This window comes from Pimephales promelas, chromosome 25, assembly GCF_988280905.1.
Source record: "Pimephales promelas chromosome 25, fPimPro1.hap1.1, whole genome shotgun sequence".
Lineage (NCBI taxonomy): Eukaryota > Metazoa > Chordata > Actinopteri > Cypriniformes > Leuciscidae > Pimephales > Pimephales promelas.
The window spans coordinates 26,251,682-26,267,228 of record NC_142793.1 but is presented as its reverse complement, the minus strand read 5'-3'; the positions used below and the strand labels follow the sequence as shown (position 1 = coordinate 26,267,228).

General features: G+C 36.8%; 1 protein-coding gene across 4 annotated transcripts; it reads left to right on the top strand.

The window, feature by feature from the left end:
* The first annotated feature begins 2,448 nt into the window (after positions 1-2,448).
* Positions 2,449-15,338, top strand: pidd1 (p53-induced death domain protein 1). Of its 4 annotated transcripts, none has more exons than XM_089127936.1 (16): positions 2,449-2,661; positions 3,737-4,298; positions 4,551-4,964; positions 5,914-6,105; positions 6,204-6,255; positions 6,902-7,103; positions 7,988-8,137; positions 8,553-8,726; positions 8,998-9,145; positions 9,962-10,097; positions 10,691-10,841; positions 11,924-12,047; positions 12,129-12,244; positions 12,502-12,609; positions 12,746-12,924; positions 14,236-15,338. In XM_089127936.1, the coding sequence occupies exons 2-16, from the start codon at positions 3,875-3,877 to the stop codon at positions 14,468-14,470; spliced, it is 2,805 nt and encodes a 934-aa protein (XP_088984062.1). In that variant the 5' UTR covers positions 2,449-2,661; positions 3,737-3,874; the 3' UTR covers positions 14,471-15,338. The 4 variants fall into 4 exon arrangements, with proteins under 4 accessions (XP_088984062.1, XP_088984061.1, XP_088984063.1 ...); XM_089127935.1 differs by having other exon boundaries at positions 2,449-2,665; positions 3,742-4,298; XM_089127937.1 differs by having other exon boundaries at positions 2,449-2,665; positions 5,914-6,072.
* The last annotated feature ends 209 nt before the right edge of the window (positions 15,339-15,547 follow it).

Genomic DNA, 15,547 nt, shown 5'->3' with positions numbered 1-15,547 from the left:
AATGTGGAAATAGGCCTAGTTTAAACGCTCTGTTCTTTGTATTTCATGTGGTTGTTAATTAAATTAAAAAAAGGCCTAGTTTAAACAAATTTCACATAATTAACCACATTTCCCCCTGGAGAAAAATGAGACACTAATTGTAATATGTATAATTTTTACGTTTTTTTTGACATGTTATCATGGTGAAACCAGTACCAAGGTCATTTTGAAAGTGCTTTCCAGAACTTTAAAATGTCATGGTACTGTACAATGGTTAATCTAAAAATGCCGTGGTATTATTATCTAGTCCCGTTTTTTAATATGTTATATGGTATTTAAATGGTGCCCCAATCAGATTATACCATGTTTTTACCATGCAGAATATCTATAAACATGTCCTTATGCAAAAAAAATAAATCAATCAATCAATGCAGAGGTATCATGTAACAGTGATTTGGGACAGGTGTGCATATGTTATGGTGATAATATGGTATTTTGAAATTCACCATGGTACTAAAGTTCCTGCATTTACGTGGTGTTGCAAGGTATATTCTGTGAAACTTTTGCATTTTAAATAGTTTAAACATGAAACATGATTTTCTATGATTTTTCACTTAAAAATCTACTTTTGCATGATCCTCATACTGTTAGACTTTTGCAGAAAATCCATTAAATAGCCTATAACACATTAAGTAAACACACTGTACTTTCAATACCAATTTTTAATATCAAAAGTGTTTACTCTTATGAAATGAGTGTCAATAAACAGCAGCTAGCCCATACTGTATGTTATTTTAATAGTGTTTTCCACCTTTGTACAGTGTTTTACAACATTACCAGGGATCCTCCCAAATGACATGGCTTTAAAAAATGTGCTCTCTGGGGATTTCGAGAGGACAGATTACTCTGCAATGAACTGTTTTGTTTGCCATGTTTTTCTGATATATTTAATGCACTCGAGGGACACGGGAACGTTCCCGCTTAAATATGTGCTTTGGGACGTTAGAGAGTTCAAGGTTCACAGGAATGACACACACACACACACACACACACACATTACCTAAAATGAAACACCACGATTACAAATCACATTTCTGGGCATCTTTCCTGAAATTGTTTTCAGGAACATTACAGCTTGTCCAAAAACACCACTTTCATAACATTTAGATATTTGTATGTTATAAAGTCACAAATATTATTATTTATTCACAAATAAATGTATTTAAAAATGGCCTGAAGGTTGTAGTTAAATATAAGTATACTTTGAACTTTTACTTGTGTTAAAAATAACAGAATAAATGGTTTATCATGCAAAAGATATGTCAATAACTATTTTTTTTTTAATTCAGCATTGAAAATTTAAGTTAAAATGTATATCTTATGTCCTGTGACTGGTCATCATTTCTTTTAAGTTTTTCACAATGTGTAATTTATTATTTTTATTTTTGCCTCTACCAGATCCTGTGTGGAAAAAGTGCAAATATTCCATGATGTCTTCGTTTAAAATAAACATGTGTAATAAGTAGAACAGGACTATTTTGCTTAAAATTGAAATCAGAATGCACTTGATTGTAATATGAAAATAAAATGATAACACTGTATACAGGACAACTGTATCCAAACATAGGCTCGATCTGGGTGCTGTGGATATTTTTAGGTCTCAATGAATGTTCCTAAAGTGTGTGTTGAAATGACAACAGCAAAACTGTATCCTTTGGCCCACATCTGAACAACAGAATCTCAAGGAGAATATTTTCCTGTGTACTTTAGTGAGGTCAGTCATGGGCATTTCCTATAAAGATATAAGAATCAATACTTTGATAATTGATATTCTGCCTTGAACTCTCACTGGACATGTTCTGTTAAAAAACACATGCATGTATATATATCTTTCTCAGACAGACCCAGTTCATTATTTTCCATCAAAATAAAATTCTTTGGATGCTCAGATGTTCATCTCATCCCCCACTTTCATTCCCTCATGAGAAGGATATTTATCCTGGATTTATCCGGAGTCTCAGTGGATTAAACCAATCCTACACCTCAGCTGGTGTAAAGCGGACATGTTGAGACATGCATAAAAAACACAAGCATCAGCAGAGGTTGATAATGATGCTTCATTTCATTCGCTCATACACAAACAGACAAGTGACATTTATTATGCTATTATATTGGGATTGTTCACAAAAATCTAAATTCTGTCATTATCTCACCCAGGTAATTCTAATCTAAACTTGGATGAAATTCCTTCTTAACATAAATGGAGAAATTTTGAAGAATGGTGGTCAGTTGCTGGTCCCCATTGACTTCCACAGAATCTGTAGATGTTGGTAACATTCTTATAAACATTTTCTTTTTAAGAAATTAATGCAGGTTTTGACTTAATTTTCCTTTCAGGGTTAACTATCCCTAGTTGTATATTTTTTTAGCTGTCACTGTCTCTTTAAGAGATCTCCTCCCGCCCTTTGCTCAAAGTTCCGCGGTGTGTGTGTGTGTCAACACGAAACATGTGCATGAACACGGAAGTGAACTTATTGTATTCAACAGATATACATGTATAAAATGAATATTACATTTCGGTTCTGTAAGTGTTAGTTTAATAGAATGCGCGAGCCCGTTTATTGTTTGAGCGTCACAGAAACGTCACGTCCATCAAGAAATACGCGCCTAAAATCCTGCATTGTTGGTAAGTTAAGTGTTTATCGCTCAGTTTAACGATTTAAGTGATCATTCAGTCAGACTGTTACTAGTTAAGGTGATCTATGTCTTATAAATGTTCTGTGTGCTGTATAAATGCTCGTAAATCATGTAACTATATACTGCTGTGATTTAGTTTTAGCCACATGTGAATGAATGACAATGGTGCCTTCACAATAAAATTATTTACTAGATGTCATTAAAAAGTAATACAATTTTGGCAAAACTGCACTTACTAAAGTTTGTGGCCAGTTCGGATATCCAGAAAGTTGTATAAATATGTTCAGGTCAAACGTTTGGAATCATTATTTGTTTACATTTATTACTATGAATGTTTTTGAAAGAAGTCTCTTATTGTTCATCATGGTTGTGATCAAAAATCAAATCGTTCAAAAGTTTGGGGTCAGTTATATTTTTGAAAGAAAAGAAATGAATACTTTTATTCAGTTAAGTGATAGAAATCTTTCAAACAAGATAAATTTGTACTATTTTGAATAAATTCTGTTCTTTTTAACTATTCATCAATGAACAGGTTGCATATATATATATATATATATATATATATATATATATATATATATATATAAATTAAGCAGCACAACTGTTTCCAACATATTCAATATTCAAATGATTTCTGAAGGATCATGTGACACTGAAGACTGGATGATTATGTAAATATATAAATTATATTTTAAACTATATTAAAACAGAAAACCATTATTTTAAATTGTAATAATATTTTTAAAAATCATTTTAAAATAGTTATGTATCCATACTGGTATATGTGCAGTGATATGTGCAGATTAATGCTTTCTTGATTTCAGCAAATTGTGTGCATGTATTTAATGCTATATTTATTATTAAAAATATTTAATTTCACATGAATTCATGTTATTAATGCATAGACTAAACTGATTTATTTATTTCTCATTAATCAGAGTAGTAGTGGTGTTCAGGTGCGGATCCTGAATTTTACTCACTGCAGTTCATTCTTACATTTGATTGATTCTGAACATTTCCAATTAACACCTTCCTTTCTCTCTCTCTTCCGTCACGCCAGTGCAGGGCTTGTCTGGACATGAGATGTGATCCACGGTGATGGAAAGATGAAGCCGGCGCTGGCAGATTCACCGCTCTGTCAATGTTCTCACTATATGTGGTTTGTAGGAGGAGCTGAAAGAAAGAAAAGAGAGAATAAATGGAGATGGAGGAGAATAAACAGGAGGAGGAGAAAGTGAAGCTGGTGATGATGATGGAGACTGGGAATGTCATTGGGAAACTGAGGGAATTACAGGAAAGTCCACAATTAGGACTCTCTTTTTCCTCTGACCGTACGGACACCTGGGCTTCGTCCATCTCGTCGTCCTCTTCCTCCTCTTTTCCCTGCCTCTCTCCTCCTCTTCCTCCGTCGGTGGGTCTGGATGGCGTGTTGGCCGAGGGGCGGCTGGTTCTGGACGTGTATCGGGCCGGAGGAGCGGTTCTGCCCGTGTTCTGGGAGTGTGTTCAGGAGCAGATGAGAGGCCTGCAGTACCTCAGACTGGGCTCAGAGGATCAGGGGGCGCTAGAGAGTTCACTGCGGGTTCTGCCCCGACTCACAAAGCTGCGCTCGCTGGCTATCAGAGGTAAATACTATCTATCTATCTATCTGTCTATCTGTCTGTCTGTCTGTCTGTCTGTCTGTCTGTCTGTCTGTCTGTCTGTCTGTCTGTCTGTCTGTCTGTCTGTCTATCTATCTATCTATCTATCTATCTATCTATCTATCTATCTATCTATCTATCTATCCATCCATCCATCTATCTATCTATCCATCTATCTATCTAGGCCGTCTGTCCATTTCCATATTAATATTAATCTTCTCTCTCTCTGTGATGTAGGACACCGTTTCCACGACCCTCAGGCTGAGCCTCTCCCAGGCCTCCTCTCCTCTCTCCCCGACTCCTTCTCCGCTCTGTCTCTCCTCACACACCTGGATCTCTCCTTCAACCGGCTCTCCTCTCTTCCTCCCTGTATTCTGTCTCTCTCTTGTCTCTCCGAGCTCCTGCTGTGCCACAATCTCCTGTCGGGTCTGCCGGAGGGCGTGGGGGCGCTGGCGTCCCTGCGGCGAGTGAGTCTGCTGGGGAACAGGCTGGTGGGTCTCCCCCCGGGTCTGGGTCTCCTCTGCGGGCTGGAGGAGCTCGACGTGTCCTTCAACCTCCTGGAGACTCTTCCAGAAGAACTGGGACGACTGCAGGCCTTACAAACACTGGAGCTGTCCAACAACAGACTCAGAGCGCTGCCGGAGACGCTGGGTGATGAAAACATCTCGCTAAATGACAACATAAGCTTGTTTTATATGAAGTGAATACAGACTAAACATTAGAATAATTTGTTTATCTAGTTGTTTCATGCCATGTTAGCATATAAGGCTATTTTCATGGCAAGAACAAGATCAAATAGGTTAAAAAAATTAATAAATAGATTTGGTAATTATTTGAACTCTTTCGCCGCCATTTTTGTTTAAAGGGTAACTAAACCTCTGGTCAGAGCCTGACTCCACCCACTGGCAATATTTTAAAAATGCTGGAAAAGTGGGCAGACCCCAGTGGAGGGGGGCGTGCACCTGAGACGCATCTCTTTGTATGGAACTTGTATGGAACCGCTGTGTCACGTACTACCGCAAACATCCAATAGGAAAATTCAAAACTGCAGTAGCCACCGTTCAACCTGAAGAGGGCAGCACTAAGACGTTTTTACACCATATAGTGTAGAAATAGAACACTTTATAAACACATGTCAAAAAAGTTACTCGAATCAATGACTGGTATAAATAAAGATCCATTCTTACAGATCATTAACTAAAAAAAGTTGGTTAAGTGTTTAGTTACTCTTTAAAAGCAGAGGCTCTGTTCTTTCTTTTGATACATCACATGTTCAGATGTTCATATTCTAGAGGCCATGAAAATTTCGTTCACTTTTTTCAAAAACATTGGCTGGGAAAGAGTTAAAATAATAGTGAATAATTATTAATATTTGAATAAATAATAAACAAAATAGACAAAATTGCCATTCAAAAAGTTAAAATCTATACAAGATTTTTAGTTCTTTATAATTAAACAAAATATTTATTTTGTCCCAAGCTAAATAAACACAGAAACCACTCAAACACCTCTAACGAATTTTTTTTTAAAATTAATTTTTTTTTTTTTTAACCTACGCTATCAGTGAGATTTGTGACTGATGTCTGAATCTGTGTGTCAGGATCTCTGCGCTCGCTGAGGCAGCTCGTGCTCCAGAGTAATGATCTGAGGACGGTTCCGGCATGTTTGCACTCCCTCCCGCTGATCCACAACCTGGACGTGAGGAACAACCCGCTGGGCCGCCCCCCCACGCCCCCCCTGCTCGCCCAGCTCACCCCAGGTCTCTCTCCACACCGCTTCACCATCGCTCACTGTAATCAAGTGTTTAGCACACACACATGATCTCGTCGTGTTTTCTGGGTGTTTTTGGAGCCTGTTTGATCCCAACGAGACGCTGTTTGTGTTTTATAGTTCTGGAATGTTCTGAGACCCCAGATCTGCACCTCGGACTGGAGCAGCACAGGTGAACGAGCCCCGCTTCATCTCACAAACACACGCAGATTTAGTAGGTGTTTTCAGAACGGGGTATCACCAGTAGGGATTATGCACCGATTTTGGCCCATACCCATAACCAATAATTCTGTGATGAACTGAGAAATCAATTTTTTGACATCTCAGAGGTCATCATATTATGAGAATATCCTGTAAGTTTCAGAACTGAAAACATTCTTTTTAGTCCAATAAAAGCATGACGTCAAAGAGGATAAAACCCCACCCCCGCAGAAGAAGATCGACGCCTACTTCAACACAGCCGGTTTAGCCCCGCCCACTGATTCGCTCATTAACACTACTGTTCAAAAGTTTAGGGTCGATACGTCTTTTATAATGTTTATGAAAGAAGTCTCTTTTGTTCACCAAGGCTGCATTTATTTGATTAAAAATACAATAAAAACAGTAATATTGTGAAATATTATTATGATTTAAAATTAGGGATGTCCTAGATGTCCTAATAACTACATTAAAGTTATTAAAATCAACCCGGTGTATCAGGGATCTGGGCTCAGGGTAATTATATTTATAGGCCTACATCATACAGTATTTATATATATATACACTACTTAAAAAATAGTTTGTGGTGTATTTTCTATGATGTCTTCTCTGCTCATCAGTTTCGAAGTGTCACCTGCTGGTTGTCATGTGTTTCTTCCTGGAGGGGCGGAGCTCTTGTTTCCACGGAGATGCGTAAACACGGTTACACAACTCCAGTGGACGGAGAAGAGGCCAAACAGGAAGTGGGTGTGGCTAGAGGAGCATGACATCCTCTTGAGTCGACAGCTGGAGCTCCGCCCACATGGAGCCACATTTGAGAAGGTTGTAATTTTTTGCTTATATTTATATAAATATAAATACTTGTAAAAATAATACAGTTAATAACTATAAATGAATAAAATACAGTATTATTATAATTAATAAATGTGAAAAATGTTCGAAAAAATATGATTAATTATGATTAACAACTGTCAAATTGATTAATTGCCATTAATCACATCCAATATAAAAGTATTTACAAACTTTTGTTAGATGTGAAGAATCAGGATTAATCGAGTTGCCTGAAATTTAAATATGAATGTTAATAAAATATAATCATTTTTATAGTCAACTAAATCTTTAACTAATACAGTTCAAACTATAAATTAATAAAATACAGTATTATTAAAATTAATAACTTTAAATATTATGAATAAAAAAATAAATTATCAATATATTCATATTATCAAAATATAATAATTATAATATTTTTATAGTGACAAAAAGCTCCTGTTTGATAAGTAATAACTAATACAGTTAAAACTATAAATTAATAAAACAATTATTATAACTAATAACATGAAATATTATGATTAAAACAATAAATGAAATATTATAATTAATAAATGAATGAATATTTTTAAAATATAATTATTCGTATAATGAAAGAAAGCTGGGTTACAAGTAAAAACTAATATAGTTAAAACTCTAAATTAATAAAATACAGTATTATTATAATTAATAAATATATTCATATTATCAAAATATAATAATTATAATATTTTTAAGAACTTATACAGTTAAAGCTCTAAATTAAGAAAATACAGTATTATTATAATTAATAATATATAAACTGTTATAAATAAAATATAATAAATTAATTCAATATATATATATATTATTCAAAAGTAATAATTATAATAGATATTCCGGTGTCGTTCTCTCAGCCGGTGGAGGTGTGTGTCCCGTATCGTAAAACACGGAGAGGTGACGTTGCGGTTCGCAGGTTTGATGGCCAGTCTTGGACGACTCTACAGACTCTGACCAGGAGAGGAAGTGACAAACACAGTTGCAGACCAGGGGGCCGCCCAGCACGGGTGAGCCAATCAGATCGCTCGTATCAAACATTATCTTTCTGTTGGAACGCCGTACACCATCATGAGAGCGTCACTGCACACATATACAGTCAACACACCTTCAACACTTCTCACATTATCACAGTTTATTCGCTATAGTTATGAAAATGGTGATAAAATATTCAGAGTTGTCAGATCAGTGGATATTTGACTGGTTTTGTCCGTCCTTTCATTTAGACTGTCTCACACATGAATTATGTTGAATAACTGTTAAATTTAACTACACAATTATTAATTTGCATTTCTATGTGCGGAGAGCATTCACTCAATATTATTATCTCATTTTCGACCGTGGTTCATATATGAAAAATGATATCTGGTGTCTGAATAACTTTTGTTTTGACTGTATATCTGGTGTGTGTGTGTGTGTGTGTAGCTGGCCTGCTGCAGTGTGTCGCAGTTCTCGTGGTTCGTGGTCGTGTCTCGCCCGTTCCTGGACAGTTGCTCCGTGTCTCCAGAGGGGGCGCTGCTGGTGTCTCTGTTCCACCCGGGGATCAAACTCACGTTCCCTCCAGACTGCACAGCCGAGACGCGTATGGTCACACTGCAGGTCTGTTCAGGAACACACTTTAGTATGAGAACCACTGCTTCTAATAATGTGATATATGTCTCTTATTGCTTCATAGTGTTTTCACTAATCCTTAAACATTATTAGATCCATCATCCCATCATTCAGCTCGTCACTGCGTCATAAACATACGCCTGTGTTATTGTGGGAAACTGCGCCTTCTTGTGGCCAAAAAAGCTACATATTGTAGCTTTAACTGTTATGATCACATATTGCTCAATTCTGCGTTGATATATGATTTATTTCCCCGTAGGTCCTGCAGGTGGAGCAGTCTGAGGTGACGCACCTGACCGGAGACCCTCACGCGAGTGCCAGCCCACTGCTATGCCTCTCGCAAACTCCCAGCATGCACTTCCTTCAGCCAATCACAGTCCAGGTTCCTCTTCCACCTGGAGTGACTGGTATTACATCACATTCACTTGTTCTCTAGGAAACGGTTTGATTGTTAAACTGAGCAGGTCTTAATCTTATTAGAGATTTAACTGTACAGACATCACTTATGCTAGACATTAATGCTGCTTAGCACATGAGGAATGTGGACAAACAGCCTTTATCCTCACTCTCGACACTAGATCTATTGTTTTAGCATTTCAGACTCTGCTTTTATTTAGTCAGATCTCAGTGTTGTCTTTATTTATTTATTTATTGTTAATCACACGCTTTGATTATTTTTATTTAATTCAGGGGTTCCCCAAAATGTTTGTCAGCCGAACCCATTAGACAGAAAATATTTCAATAATTTAACAATACTTTCGCATCTTCAAAGTTCTCGTCAGTTCAAGGTAATAGATAAAATAGTACTTTTTTTTTTTTAAGTAAGAGTTTTATTTGGACTGAAAAGTGAACTCAAACAGATGATAGGGTTTTAGTCCACATTACATTCACACTGGTTTTTTTTAAACTATATTTTAATAATTATTATTATGTAGTAGCAAATTATATTAAAAAAAATATATACTGTACCCTAGGGAAAAATAATAGAATAGTATACTACAAATACATTTAGTTTGTGTATAGAATGCTAATGTTTTTCACATGATCTCAATACATCACATGCAAGTGGAATCCAATTGAAAACCACATGTTGTGTTGTATGGATATGGAAGGTCACGTCAGTGTTGTTCAAAGTTCACACACTGCAAAACTAGCATGAGTAGTGTGGTCGTGTGCTCCGTGACCTGCTGATGGATGTTTTCGGTTCATATGTGTGTGTTCAGGTCACATGGTGGACATGTCACGTTTGCACCTGATGCACGGCGACCCCACGGCCCACACCTGGACTGACATCACCGCTCAGGTGTCGCTCTACGTCACACACATCTACGCCGTCTTCTCAGTCACACACTTCTCATGGTGAGCATGGCGTTTATTTGATCAAAACCTGCTTTTTTTTATTTAAAAATATGTTTGATTAAAGCTGAATTTTCAGCATCATTAATTGCTGTGTCACATGATCCTCCAGAAATCACTCTAATATGATGATTATTATTGGTTCTTGTTATTATCAATGCAAAAGTTTTTGCCTCATCATATTTTTGTGGAAACCGTGATGCATTTTTTTTCCAGGATTGTTTGATGAATAGAAAACAGCATTTATTTGAAATATAATTTTTCTCTTTACGGTCACTTCTGATCAATTTAATGCCTTGCTGAATAAAAGTATTATTTTTAATCTTACTGACCCCAAACATTTGAGAAGATAGTGTTTTCAACACTGATAATAATCAGAAATGATCAGATCCTCATATTAGAGTGATTTCTGGAGGATCATGTGACTGATCACTGATCAATTTTGAAATAATACTTCACTGTTTTACAGTATTTTTAATCAAATAAATGCAGCTTTGGTGAGCAGAAGAGACTTTTTTAAAAAACGTTAAAAAAAAAACGGTAGTGTTAATGCTTATAGTCTGTCATATACAGTGTGTGTGTGTGTGTGTGTTCAGGTACTGGTTGTGGTACACGACTCACAGGTGTGTTAGTGGTGTCGTCAGGAAGATGTACCAGCGCTTGAAACAGTTCCGGGTTCGGTTCCTGGCGCTACAGAGAAGAAGCGACCCAGAGCAGGTTCTGCTGCAGTGCCTGCCGTCCGACAAGGTGTGTGTGTGTGTGTGTGTGTGTGTGTGTGTGTGTGTGGCTGCTATAGTGTTCTGGGTAGACCATGCTAATTTCTTTGGACATCCGCATTGTGTTTCCTTCTCCTGCATTGCGTATGATCGGATGTCAATGTAATGAAGAGTGCAATGCAAAAAGAATCCACATTCAAATGTGTGATACTCGTTTTCAGTCAGTCTATGAACTACGGAGGCGTATTGCATTCACTTGAAGAAAAAAAATCTACTCTGTTTTTCTGAATTAACGAGTTAATTTTTCATGAGAAAAAAAATTGCTGTTTTTCTGAATTAATGAGTTAATTTTTCAGGCGAAAAAAAGTTTTTGCTCTGTTTTTCTGAATTAACGAGTTAATTTTTCATGGAATTTTTTTTTTTGCTCTGTTTTTTTTTCTGAATTAATGAGTTAATTTTTCATGAGAAAAAAATTGCTCTGTTTTTCTGAATTAATGAGTTAATTTTTCATGCGAAAAAAAGTTTTTGCTCTGTTTTTCTGAATCAACGAGTTAATTTTTCATGGAATTTTTTTTTGCTGTGTTTTTCTGAATTAATGAGTTAATTTTTCATGAGAAAAAAATATTTTGCTCTTGTTTTTCTGAATTAACGAGTTAATTTTTAATGGAATTTTTTTTTTTTGCTCTGTTTTTCTGAATTAACTTGTTAAAAACAGAGCAAAAACTTTTTTTCTCTCGAAAAATTAACTCGTTAATTCAGAAAAACAGAGCAAAACCTTTTTTTCTCTCGAAAAATTAACTCGTTAATTCAGAAAAACAGAACAAACTTTTTTTCTCATGAAAAATTAACTCGTTAATTCAGAAAAACAGAACAAAAACTTTTTTCTCATGAAAAATTAACTCATTAATTCAGAAAAACAGCAAAAAACATTTCTCATGAAAAATTAACTCGTTAAAATCATAAAAACAGCAATTTTTTTTCTCATGAAATATTAACTCGTTAATTCAGAAAAACAGAGTAGATTTTTTTTCTTCAAGTGAATGCAATACGCCTCCGTAATGAACCTCCTCATGATTCTAACATGATTAAAGTGTTGTTGGTGTCTGTGGTCAGGCCGAGAGCCGGCTGTCGTCTCTGTCGGGGCAGTATGAAGGTCCTCAGCCGTCCGAGTTGTGTGTCCTGCTGGAGGGAGAACAGTTCTTCGCTGGCTTTGAGAGAGGCATTGACATCAGCGCAGGTGCTGGACACACACACACACACCTGTACAGCATGACATGCAGTCTATTAAACATGTTAACCCGAATGCTTGTGTCCTCAGACCGTCCTGACTGTAAAGAGGGCAGACTCTCGTTCACCTTTTACTCTCACCTGAAGAACATTAAAGAGGTCCACGTGTGCCCGATCGGCCCGCAGCACGGCCCCGTCAGAGGACAGGTGAGACGGGTTCATCAGTGTCTGAAATCGCCCCCTACACCCCTAAATAGGGCACTATTTGAGGGGACAGCCTTTTGTAGTGGTGTCCGACATTATCTAGTGCACTCGTTCAATCCCACAGTTCATGTTCTTCTCAAATGCAAAGTGTTTGTTTAGCTCCTCCCACTTTGGAATCTCATTGAACATATAGTTTGCATATGATGATGATGTTGTGATTATCACTTTGACCTCTCTAGTAATGAGACGTTTCCCTCCAGGTCTCGTTTTACAGGGGTGAAGTGCCGATTGATCTTCCAGAGGAAGTGGCGAGTAAAAGAAAAGGTCACGACAACCAGTGGATGGCGACGCTTCCTCTGCGGATTCCTGTGAGCGATCTCCAAAACCAATAATGTTTCAAATCCGTCTCTTATTAGGTTCCCTTGTTGTTTAGGAAGCTGCAAGACAGCTCACTAGTGTTCACTTATCTAAATAAGAATGGTTTGATGATATTTTCCCACACAGAACGCTGAGTGCGATGGGAACGTCTCTGGCGAGCTGAACCTGGGCGACCCTGAGAGCGGCTACCTGACACAGACCAACCTACTGTCCATCTCCTTACGCATCACCCAAGAGTGGCAGAGCATCGGCCTCAGCCTGGGCATCGGCTACGACCAGCTGGAGCGAATCCGACTCCAGCACAGGTGTGTGTGTGTGTGTGTGTGTGTGTGTATGTGTGTGTGTGGAAGAGCCCACCAGCAGATGGCGCTGTGGCCAACAGCACGTTCTGTCTTCATCACAGGACAGATTTCACAGCAGGTCCTTCACTCTTCTGCTGATCTGTGCGAGGCAGGAGGAATGTTAATTTATGATGAATCTTTTTTGGCCTTTCTTTGCTTTTATTGAGATCGGATACTAGAGAACTAGAGGATCGGGAACAGTTCCTAACTCAATGGCTATCGTCCAGCATCATGAGCCTCTTAGGAGCGTTTTCAGCACCAAATATCATGAGTTGAGGTTTTTAGTTTTTTGAGATTGGTTTGCTCCATCACAGGCATGTTTGCGCTGGTATAAATCACTGGGAAATGCATTAAGGAAATTAAGACAACATGGTGAGTGTTGGAGTGTTCGGTCAGCCATCTGGGACACTGCAGGAGACGACACACACACATTCACACGCATGCATGCACGCTCCTCAAGCCCTCTTTTCTGTTCCTCTTTACACCCCAGTATCTCTCAAATCAACTTCAATTTCAAGGTTACACTTTATTTTAATTGCACTGTAATTATACATTTAATTAATAACATGTACTTACTATAGAGTTAGGATTAGGGTTTGGTTAGTTGCATCATGTAGTTATGCCTAATTTAATGGAAGTAGATGTAGCCAGGACAATGTAAAATAAAGTGTTACCAATATAAAGCAACAATATAGCAGACAAAATTATATAAATTATGAATAATTCAATTAACTCTGAAGTGTTGCAATTAATTCAAGTGCAAAGAAATGTCAGCATAAATGAGGCACAAAATGCAAAAGGCATATGATTTGATTTATATGAATAATTGTATGTCTTATTTATTTAGGATCATGTATATATGTATATATATATATATATGGAAGCGTATTGCATTCACTTACAAATATATATATATATATATATAAATAAACAATATTCTATAAATAAAAAATATAAAAAAATATTTTGTATGTAAATAAAAAATATTTAGTTTGTTTGCAAAAATCAATAATTTTGGCACTTATTTGTCATGATATTATTGCAAAAATGCACAGTGAAAAAATCTTCATTGAAAAAATCTTCATTGTCAAAATAAAATAGGTTCATACAATCACAATACTGTTCATATACAATAAAAACTGCATATCAAACACCGCCATGATGTACACACATCGACAGGACAAACACTGTGTACAGGAACATGCAAAGAATGGCACAATAAATTGCGTTTATATTTAGTGATAAACTGGCATCTCCATGTGTTTGTTTTGTCAGGGACAACTTTGGGGCCCAGGTACTGGCGATGCTCTTTCATTGGGCGAGAGGGCAGCAGGGGGCGGGGCCAGGGGCGGTGCAGCGGCTGGTGAAAGCACTGGCGGACAGTGGCCGGCGGGACCTGGCGGAGGAAGTAGAGGACGTAGTGTCTCTGGGAAAGAGGAAGTATGAGGAATCACTGAAGCGAGTCGGGCTGGAGACCCCAGCGACCTCTGCAGACCCTCAGTCCAGCTGACACACACACACACACACACACGGTCGTGCTGAGACTGGATGACAATCAGCAGCACTGGAGACACTAATGACACACATGGACATACAGTTGTCACAGGTCTCAGATCAGCTCTCAGTGTCCAGCTTTATTCATAATGAGACGCGATCAAACACTCAAATGGACCTTATTCCTGTTACAGGTTCAACAATCCTCCCAAAAAGGGTCATATTTCATCTCAAAATCAATTAAAAATGAATGAAATTAAACTATCCTATTAGGAAACGGGCAGAAAATATATTTTGCTCAAGGAAAATTAAGCCAATAATAATTGTTATTGTGGCATTTTCTTTGTAAGCCCATTTTATCTCCAAATTCTCTTTACTGTAACGCTTCCAGATTTTAACTTATTTCTATTGTCAATATTTTCATTCGCGATCGTCGCTGTAATACAGTATTTTTTAAATTATTGCAATAACAATATGTGTGTGTATGTTTATATATATATATAAATATATACAAAATTAGATATAATTTTAATGGTCAGAATGTTGGGGTTTTTTTTGTTTTGTTTTTTTTGCATTTAGTCACTGAGAAACTGCCTATTTGTAATGAAATAATTGCACAGAAGAATATGCAAAAAAAGAAAAAAAGTTTAATAGTCAAAAGTGGATTTATACAATAACACTAGTTTTACCATTTTTAAAAATTAAAATAAATTGAACACAGCATGTCACAAATTAAGTGTGCAAATATTGAGCCATTAAATAATAATGATGATAATAGTGCAAATAATAAAACCACATTGTCATAACCTTAAGAAATCATATACACTCCAACAATGCTGGGTTGTTTGAACTCAAATTTGGGTCAAATATGGACAAACCCAAATGTTGGGTTAAAAATGTACAGTTGAAAGTGAAAGTTGAAATTACATTTTTTTAACCCAACATTTGGGTTTGTCCATATTTGACCCAAATTTGAGTTCAAACAACCCAGTATTGGTTAGAGTGCAGATACAGATATAATGTCTCTCTGTGTGTGTGAATGGCGTTTTAATTATTTATTTTTTTGCTTTACGTAAATGACAATTTGGGGTAA

Excerpts from the sequence above, each read along its gene's own strand:
- pidd1 (XM_089127936.1), top strand. The coding sequence starts at position 3,875 with ATGGAGATGGAGGAGAATAAACAGGAGGAGGAGAAAGTGAAGCTGGTG. Across the intron at positions 6,256-6,901 it reads CTCGGACTGGAGCAGCACAG|TTTCGAAGTGTCACCTGCTG; the intron begins GTGAACGAGCCC and ends TCTGCTCATCAG. Across the intron at positions 12,048-12,128 it reads AGGCATTGACATCAGCGCAG|ACCGTCCTGACTGTAAAGAG; the intron begins GTGCTGGACACA and ends TTGTGTCCTCAG.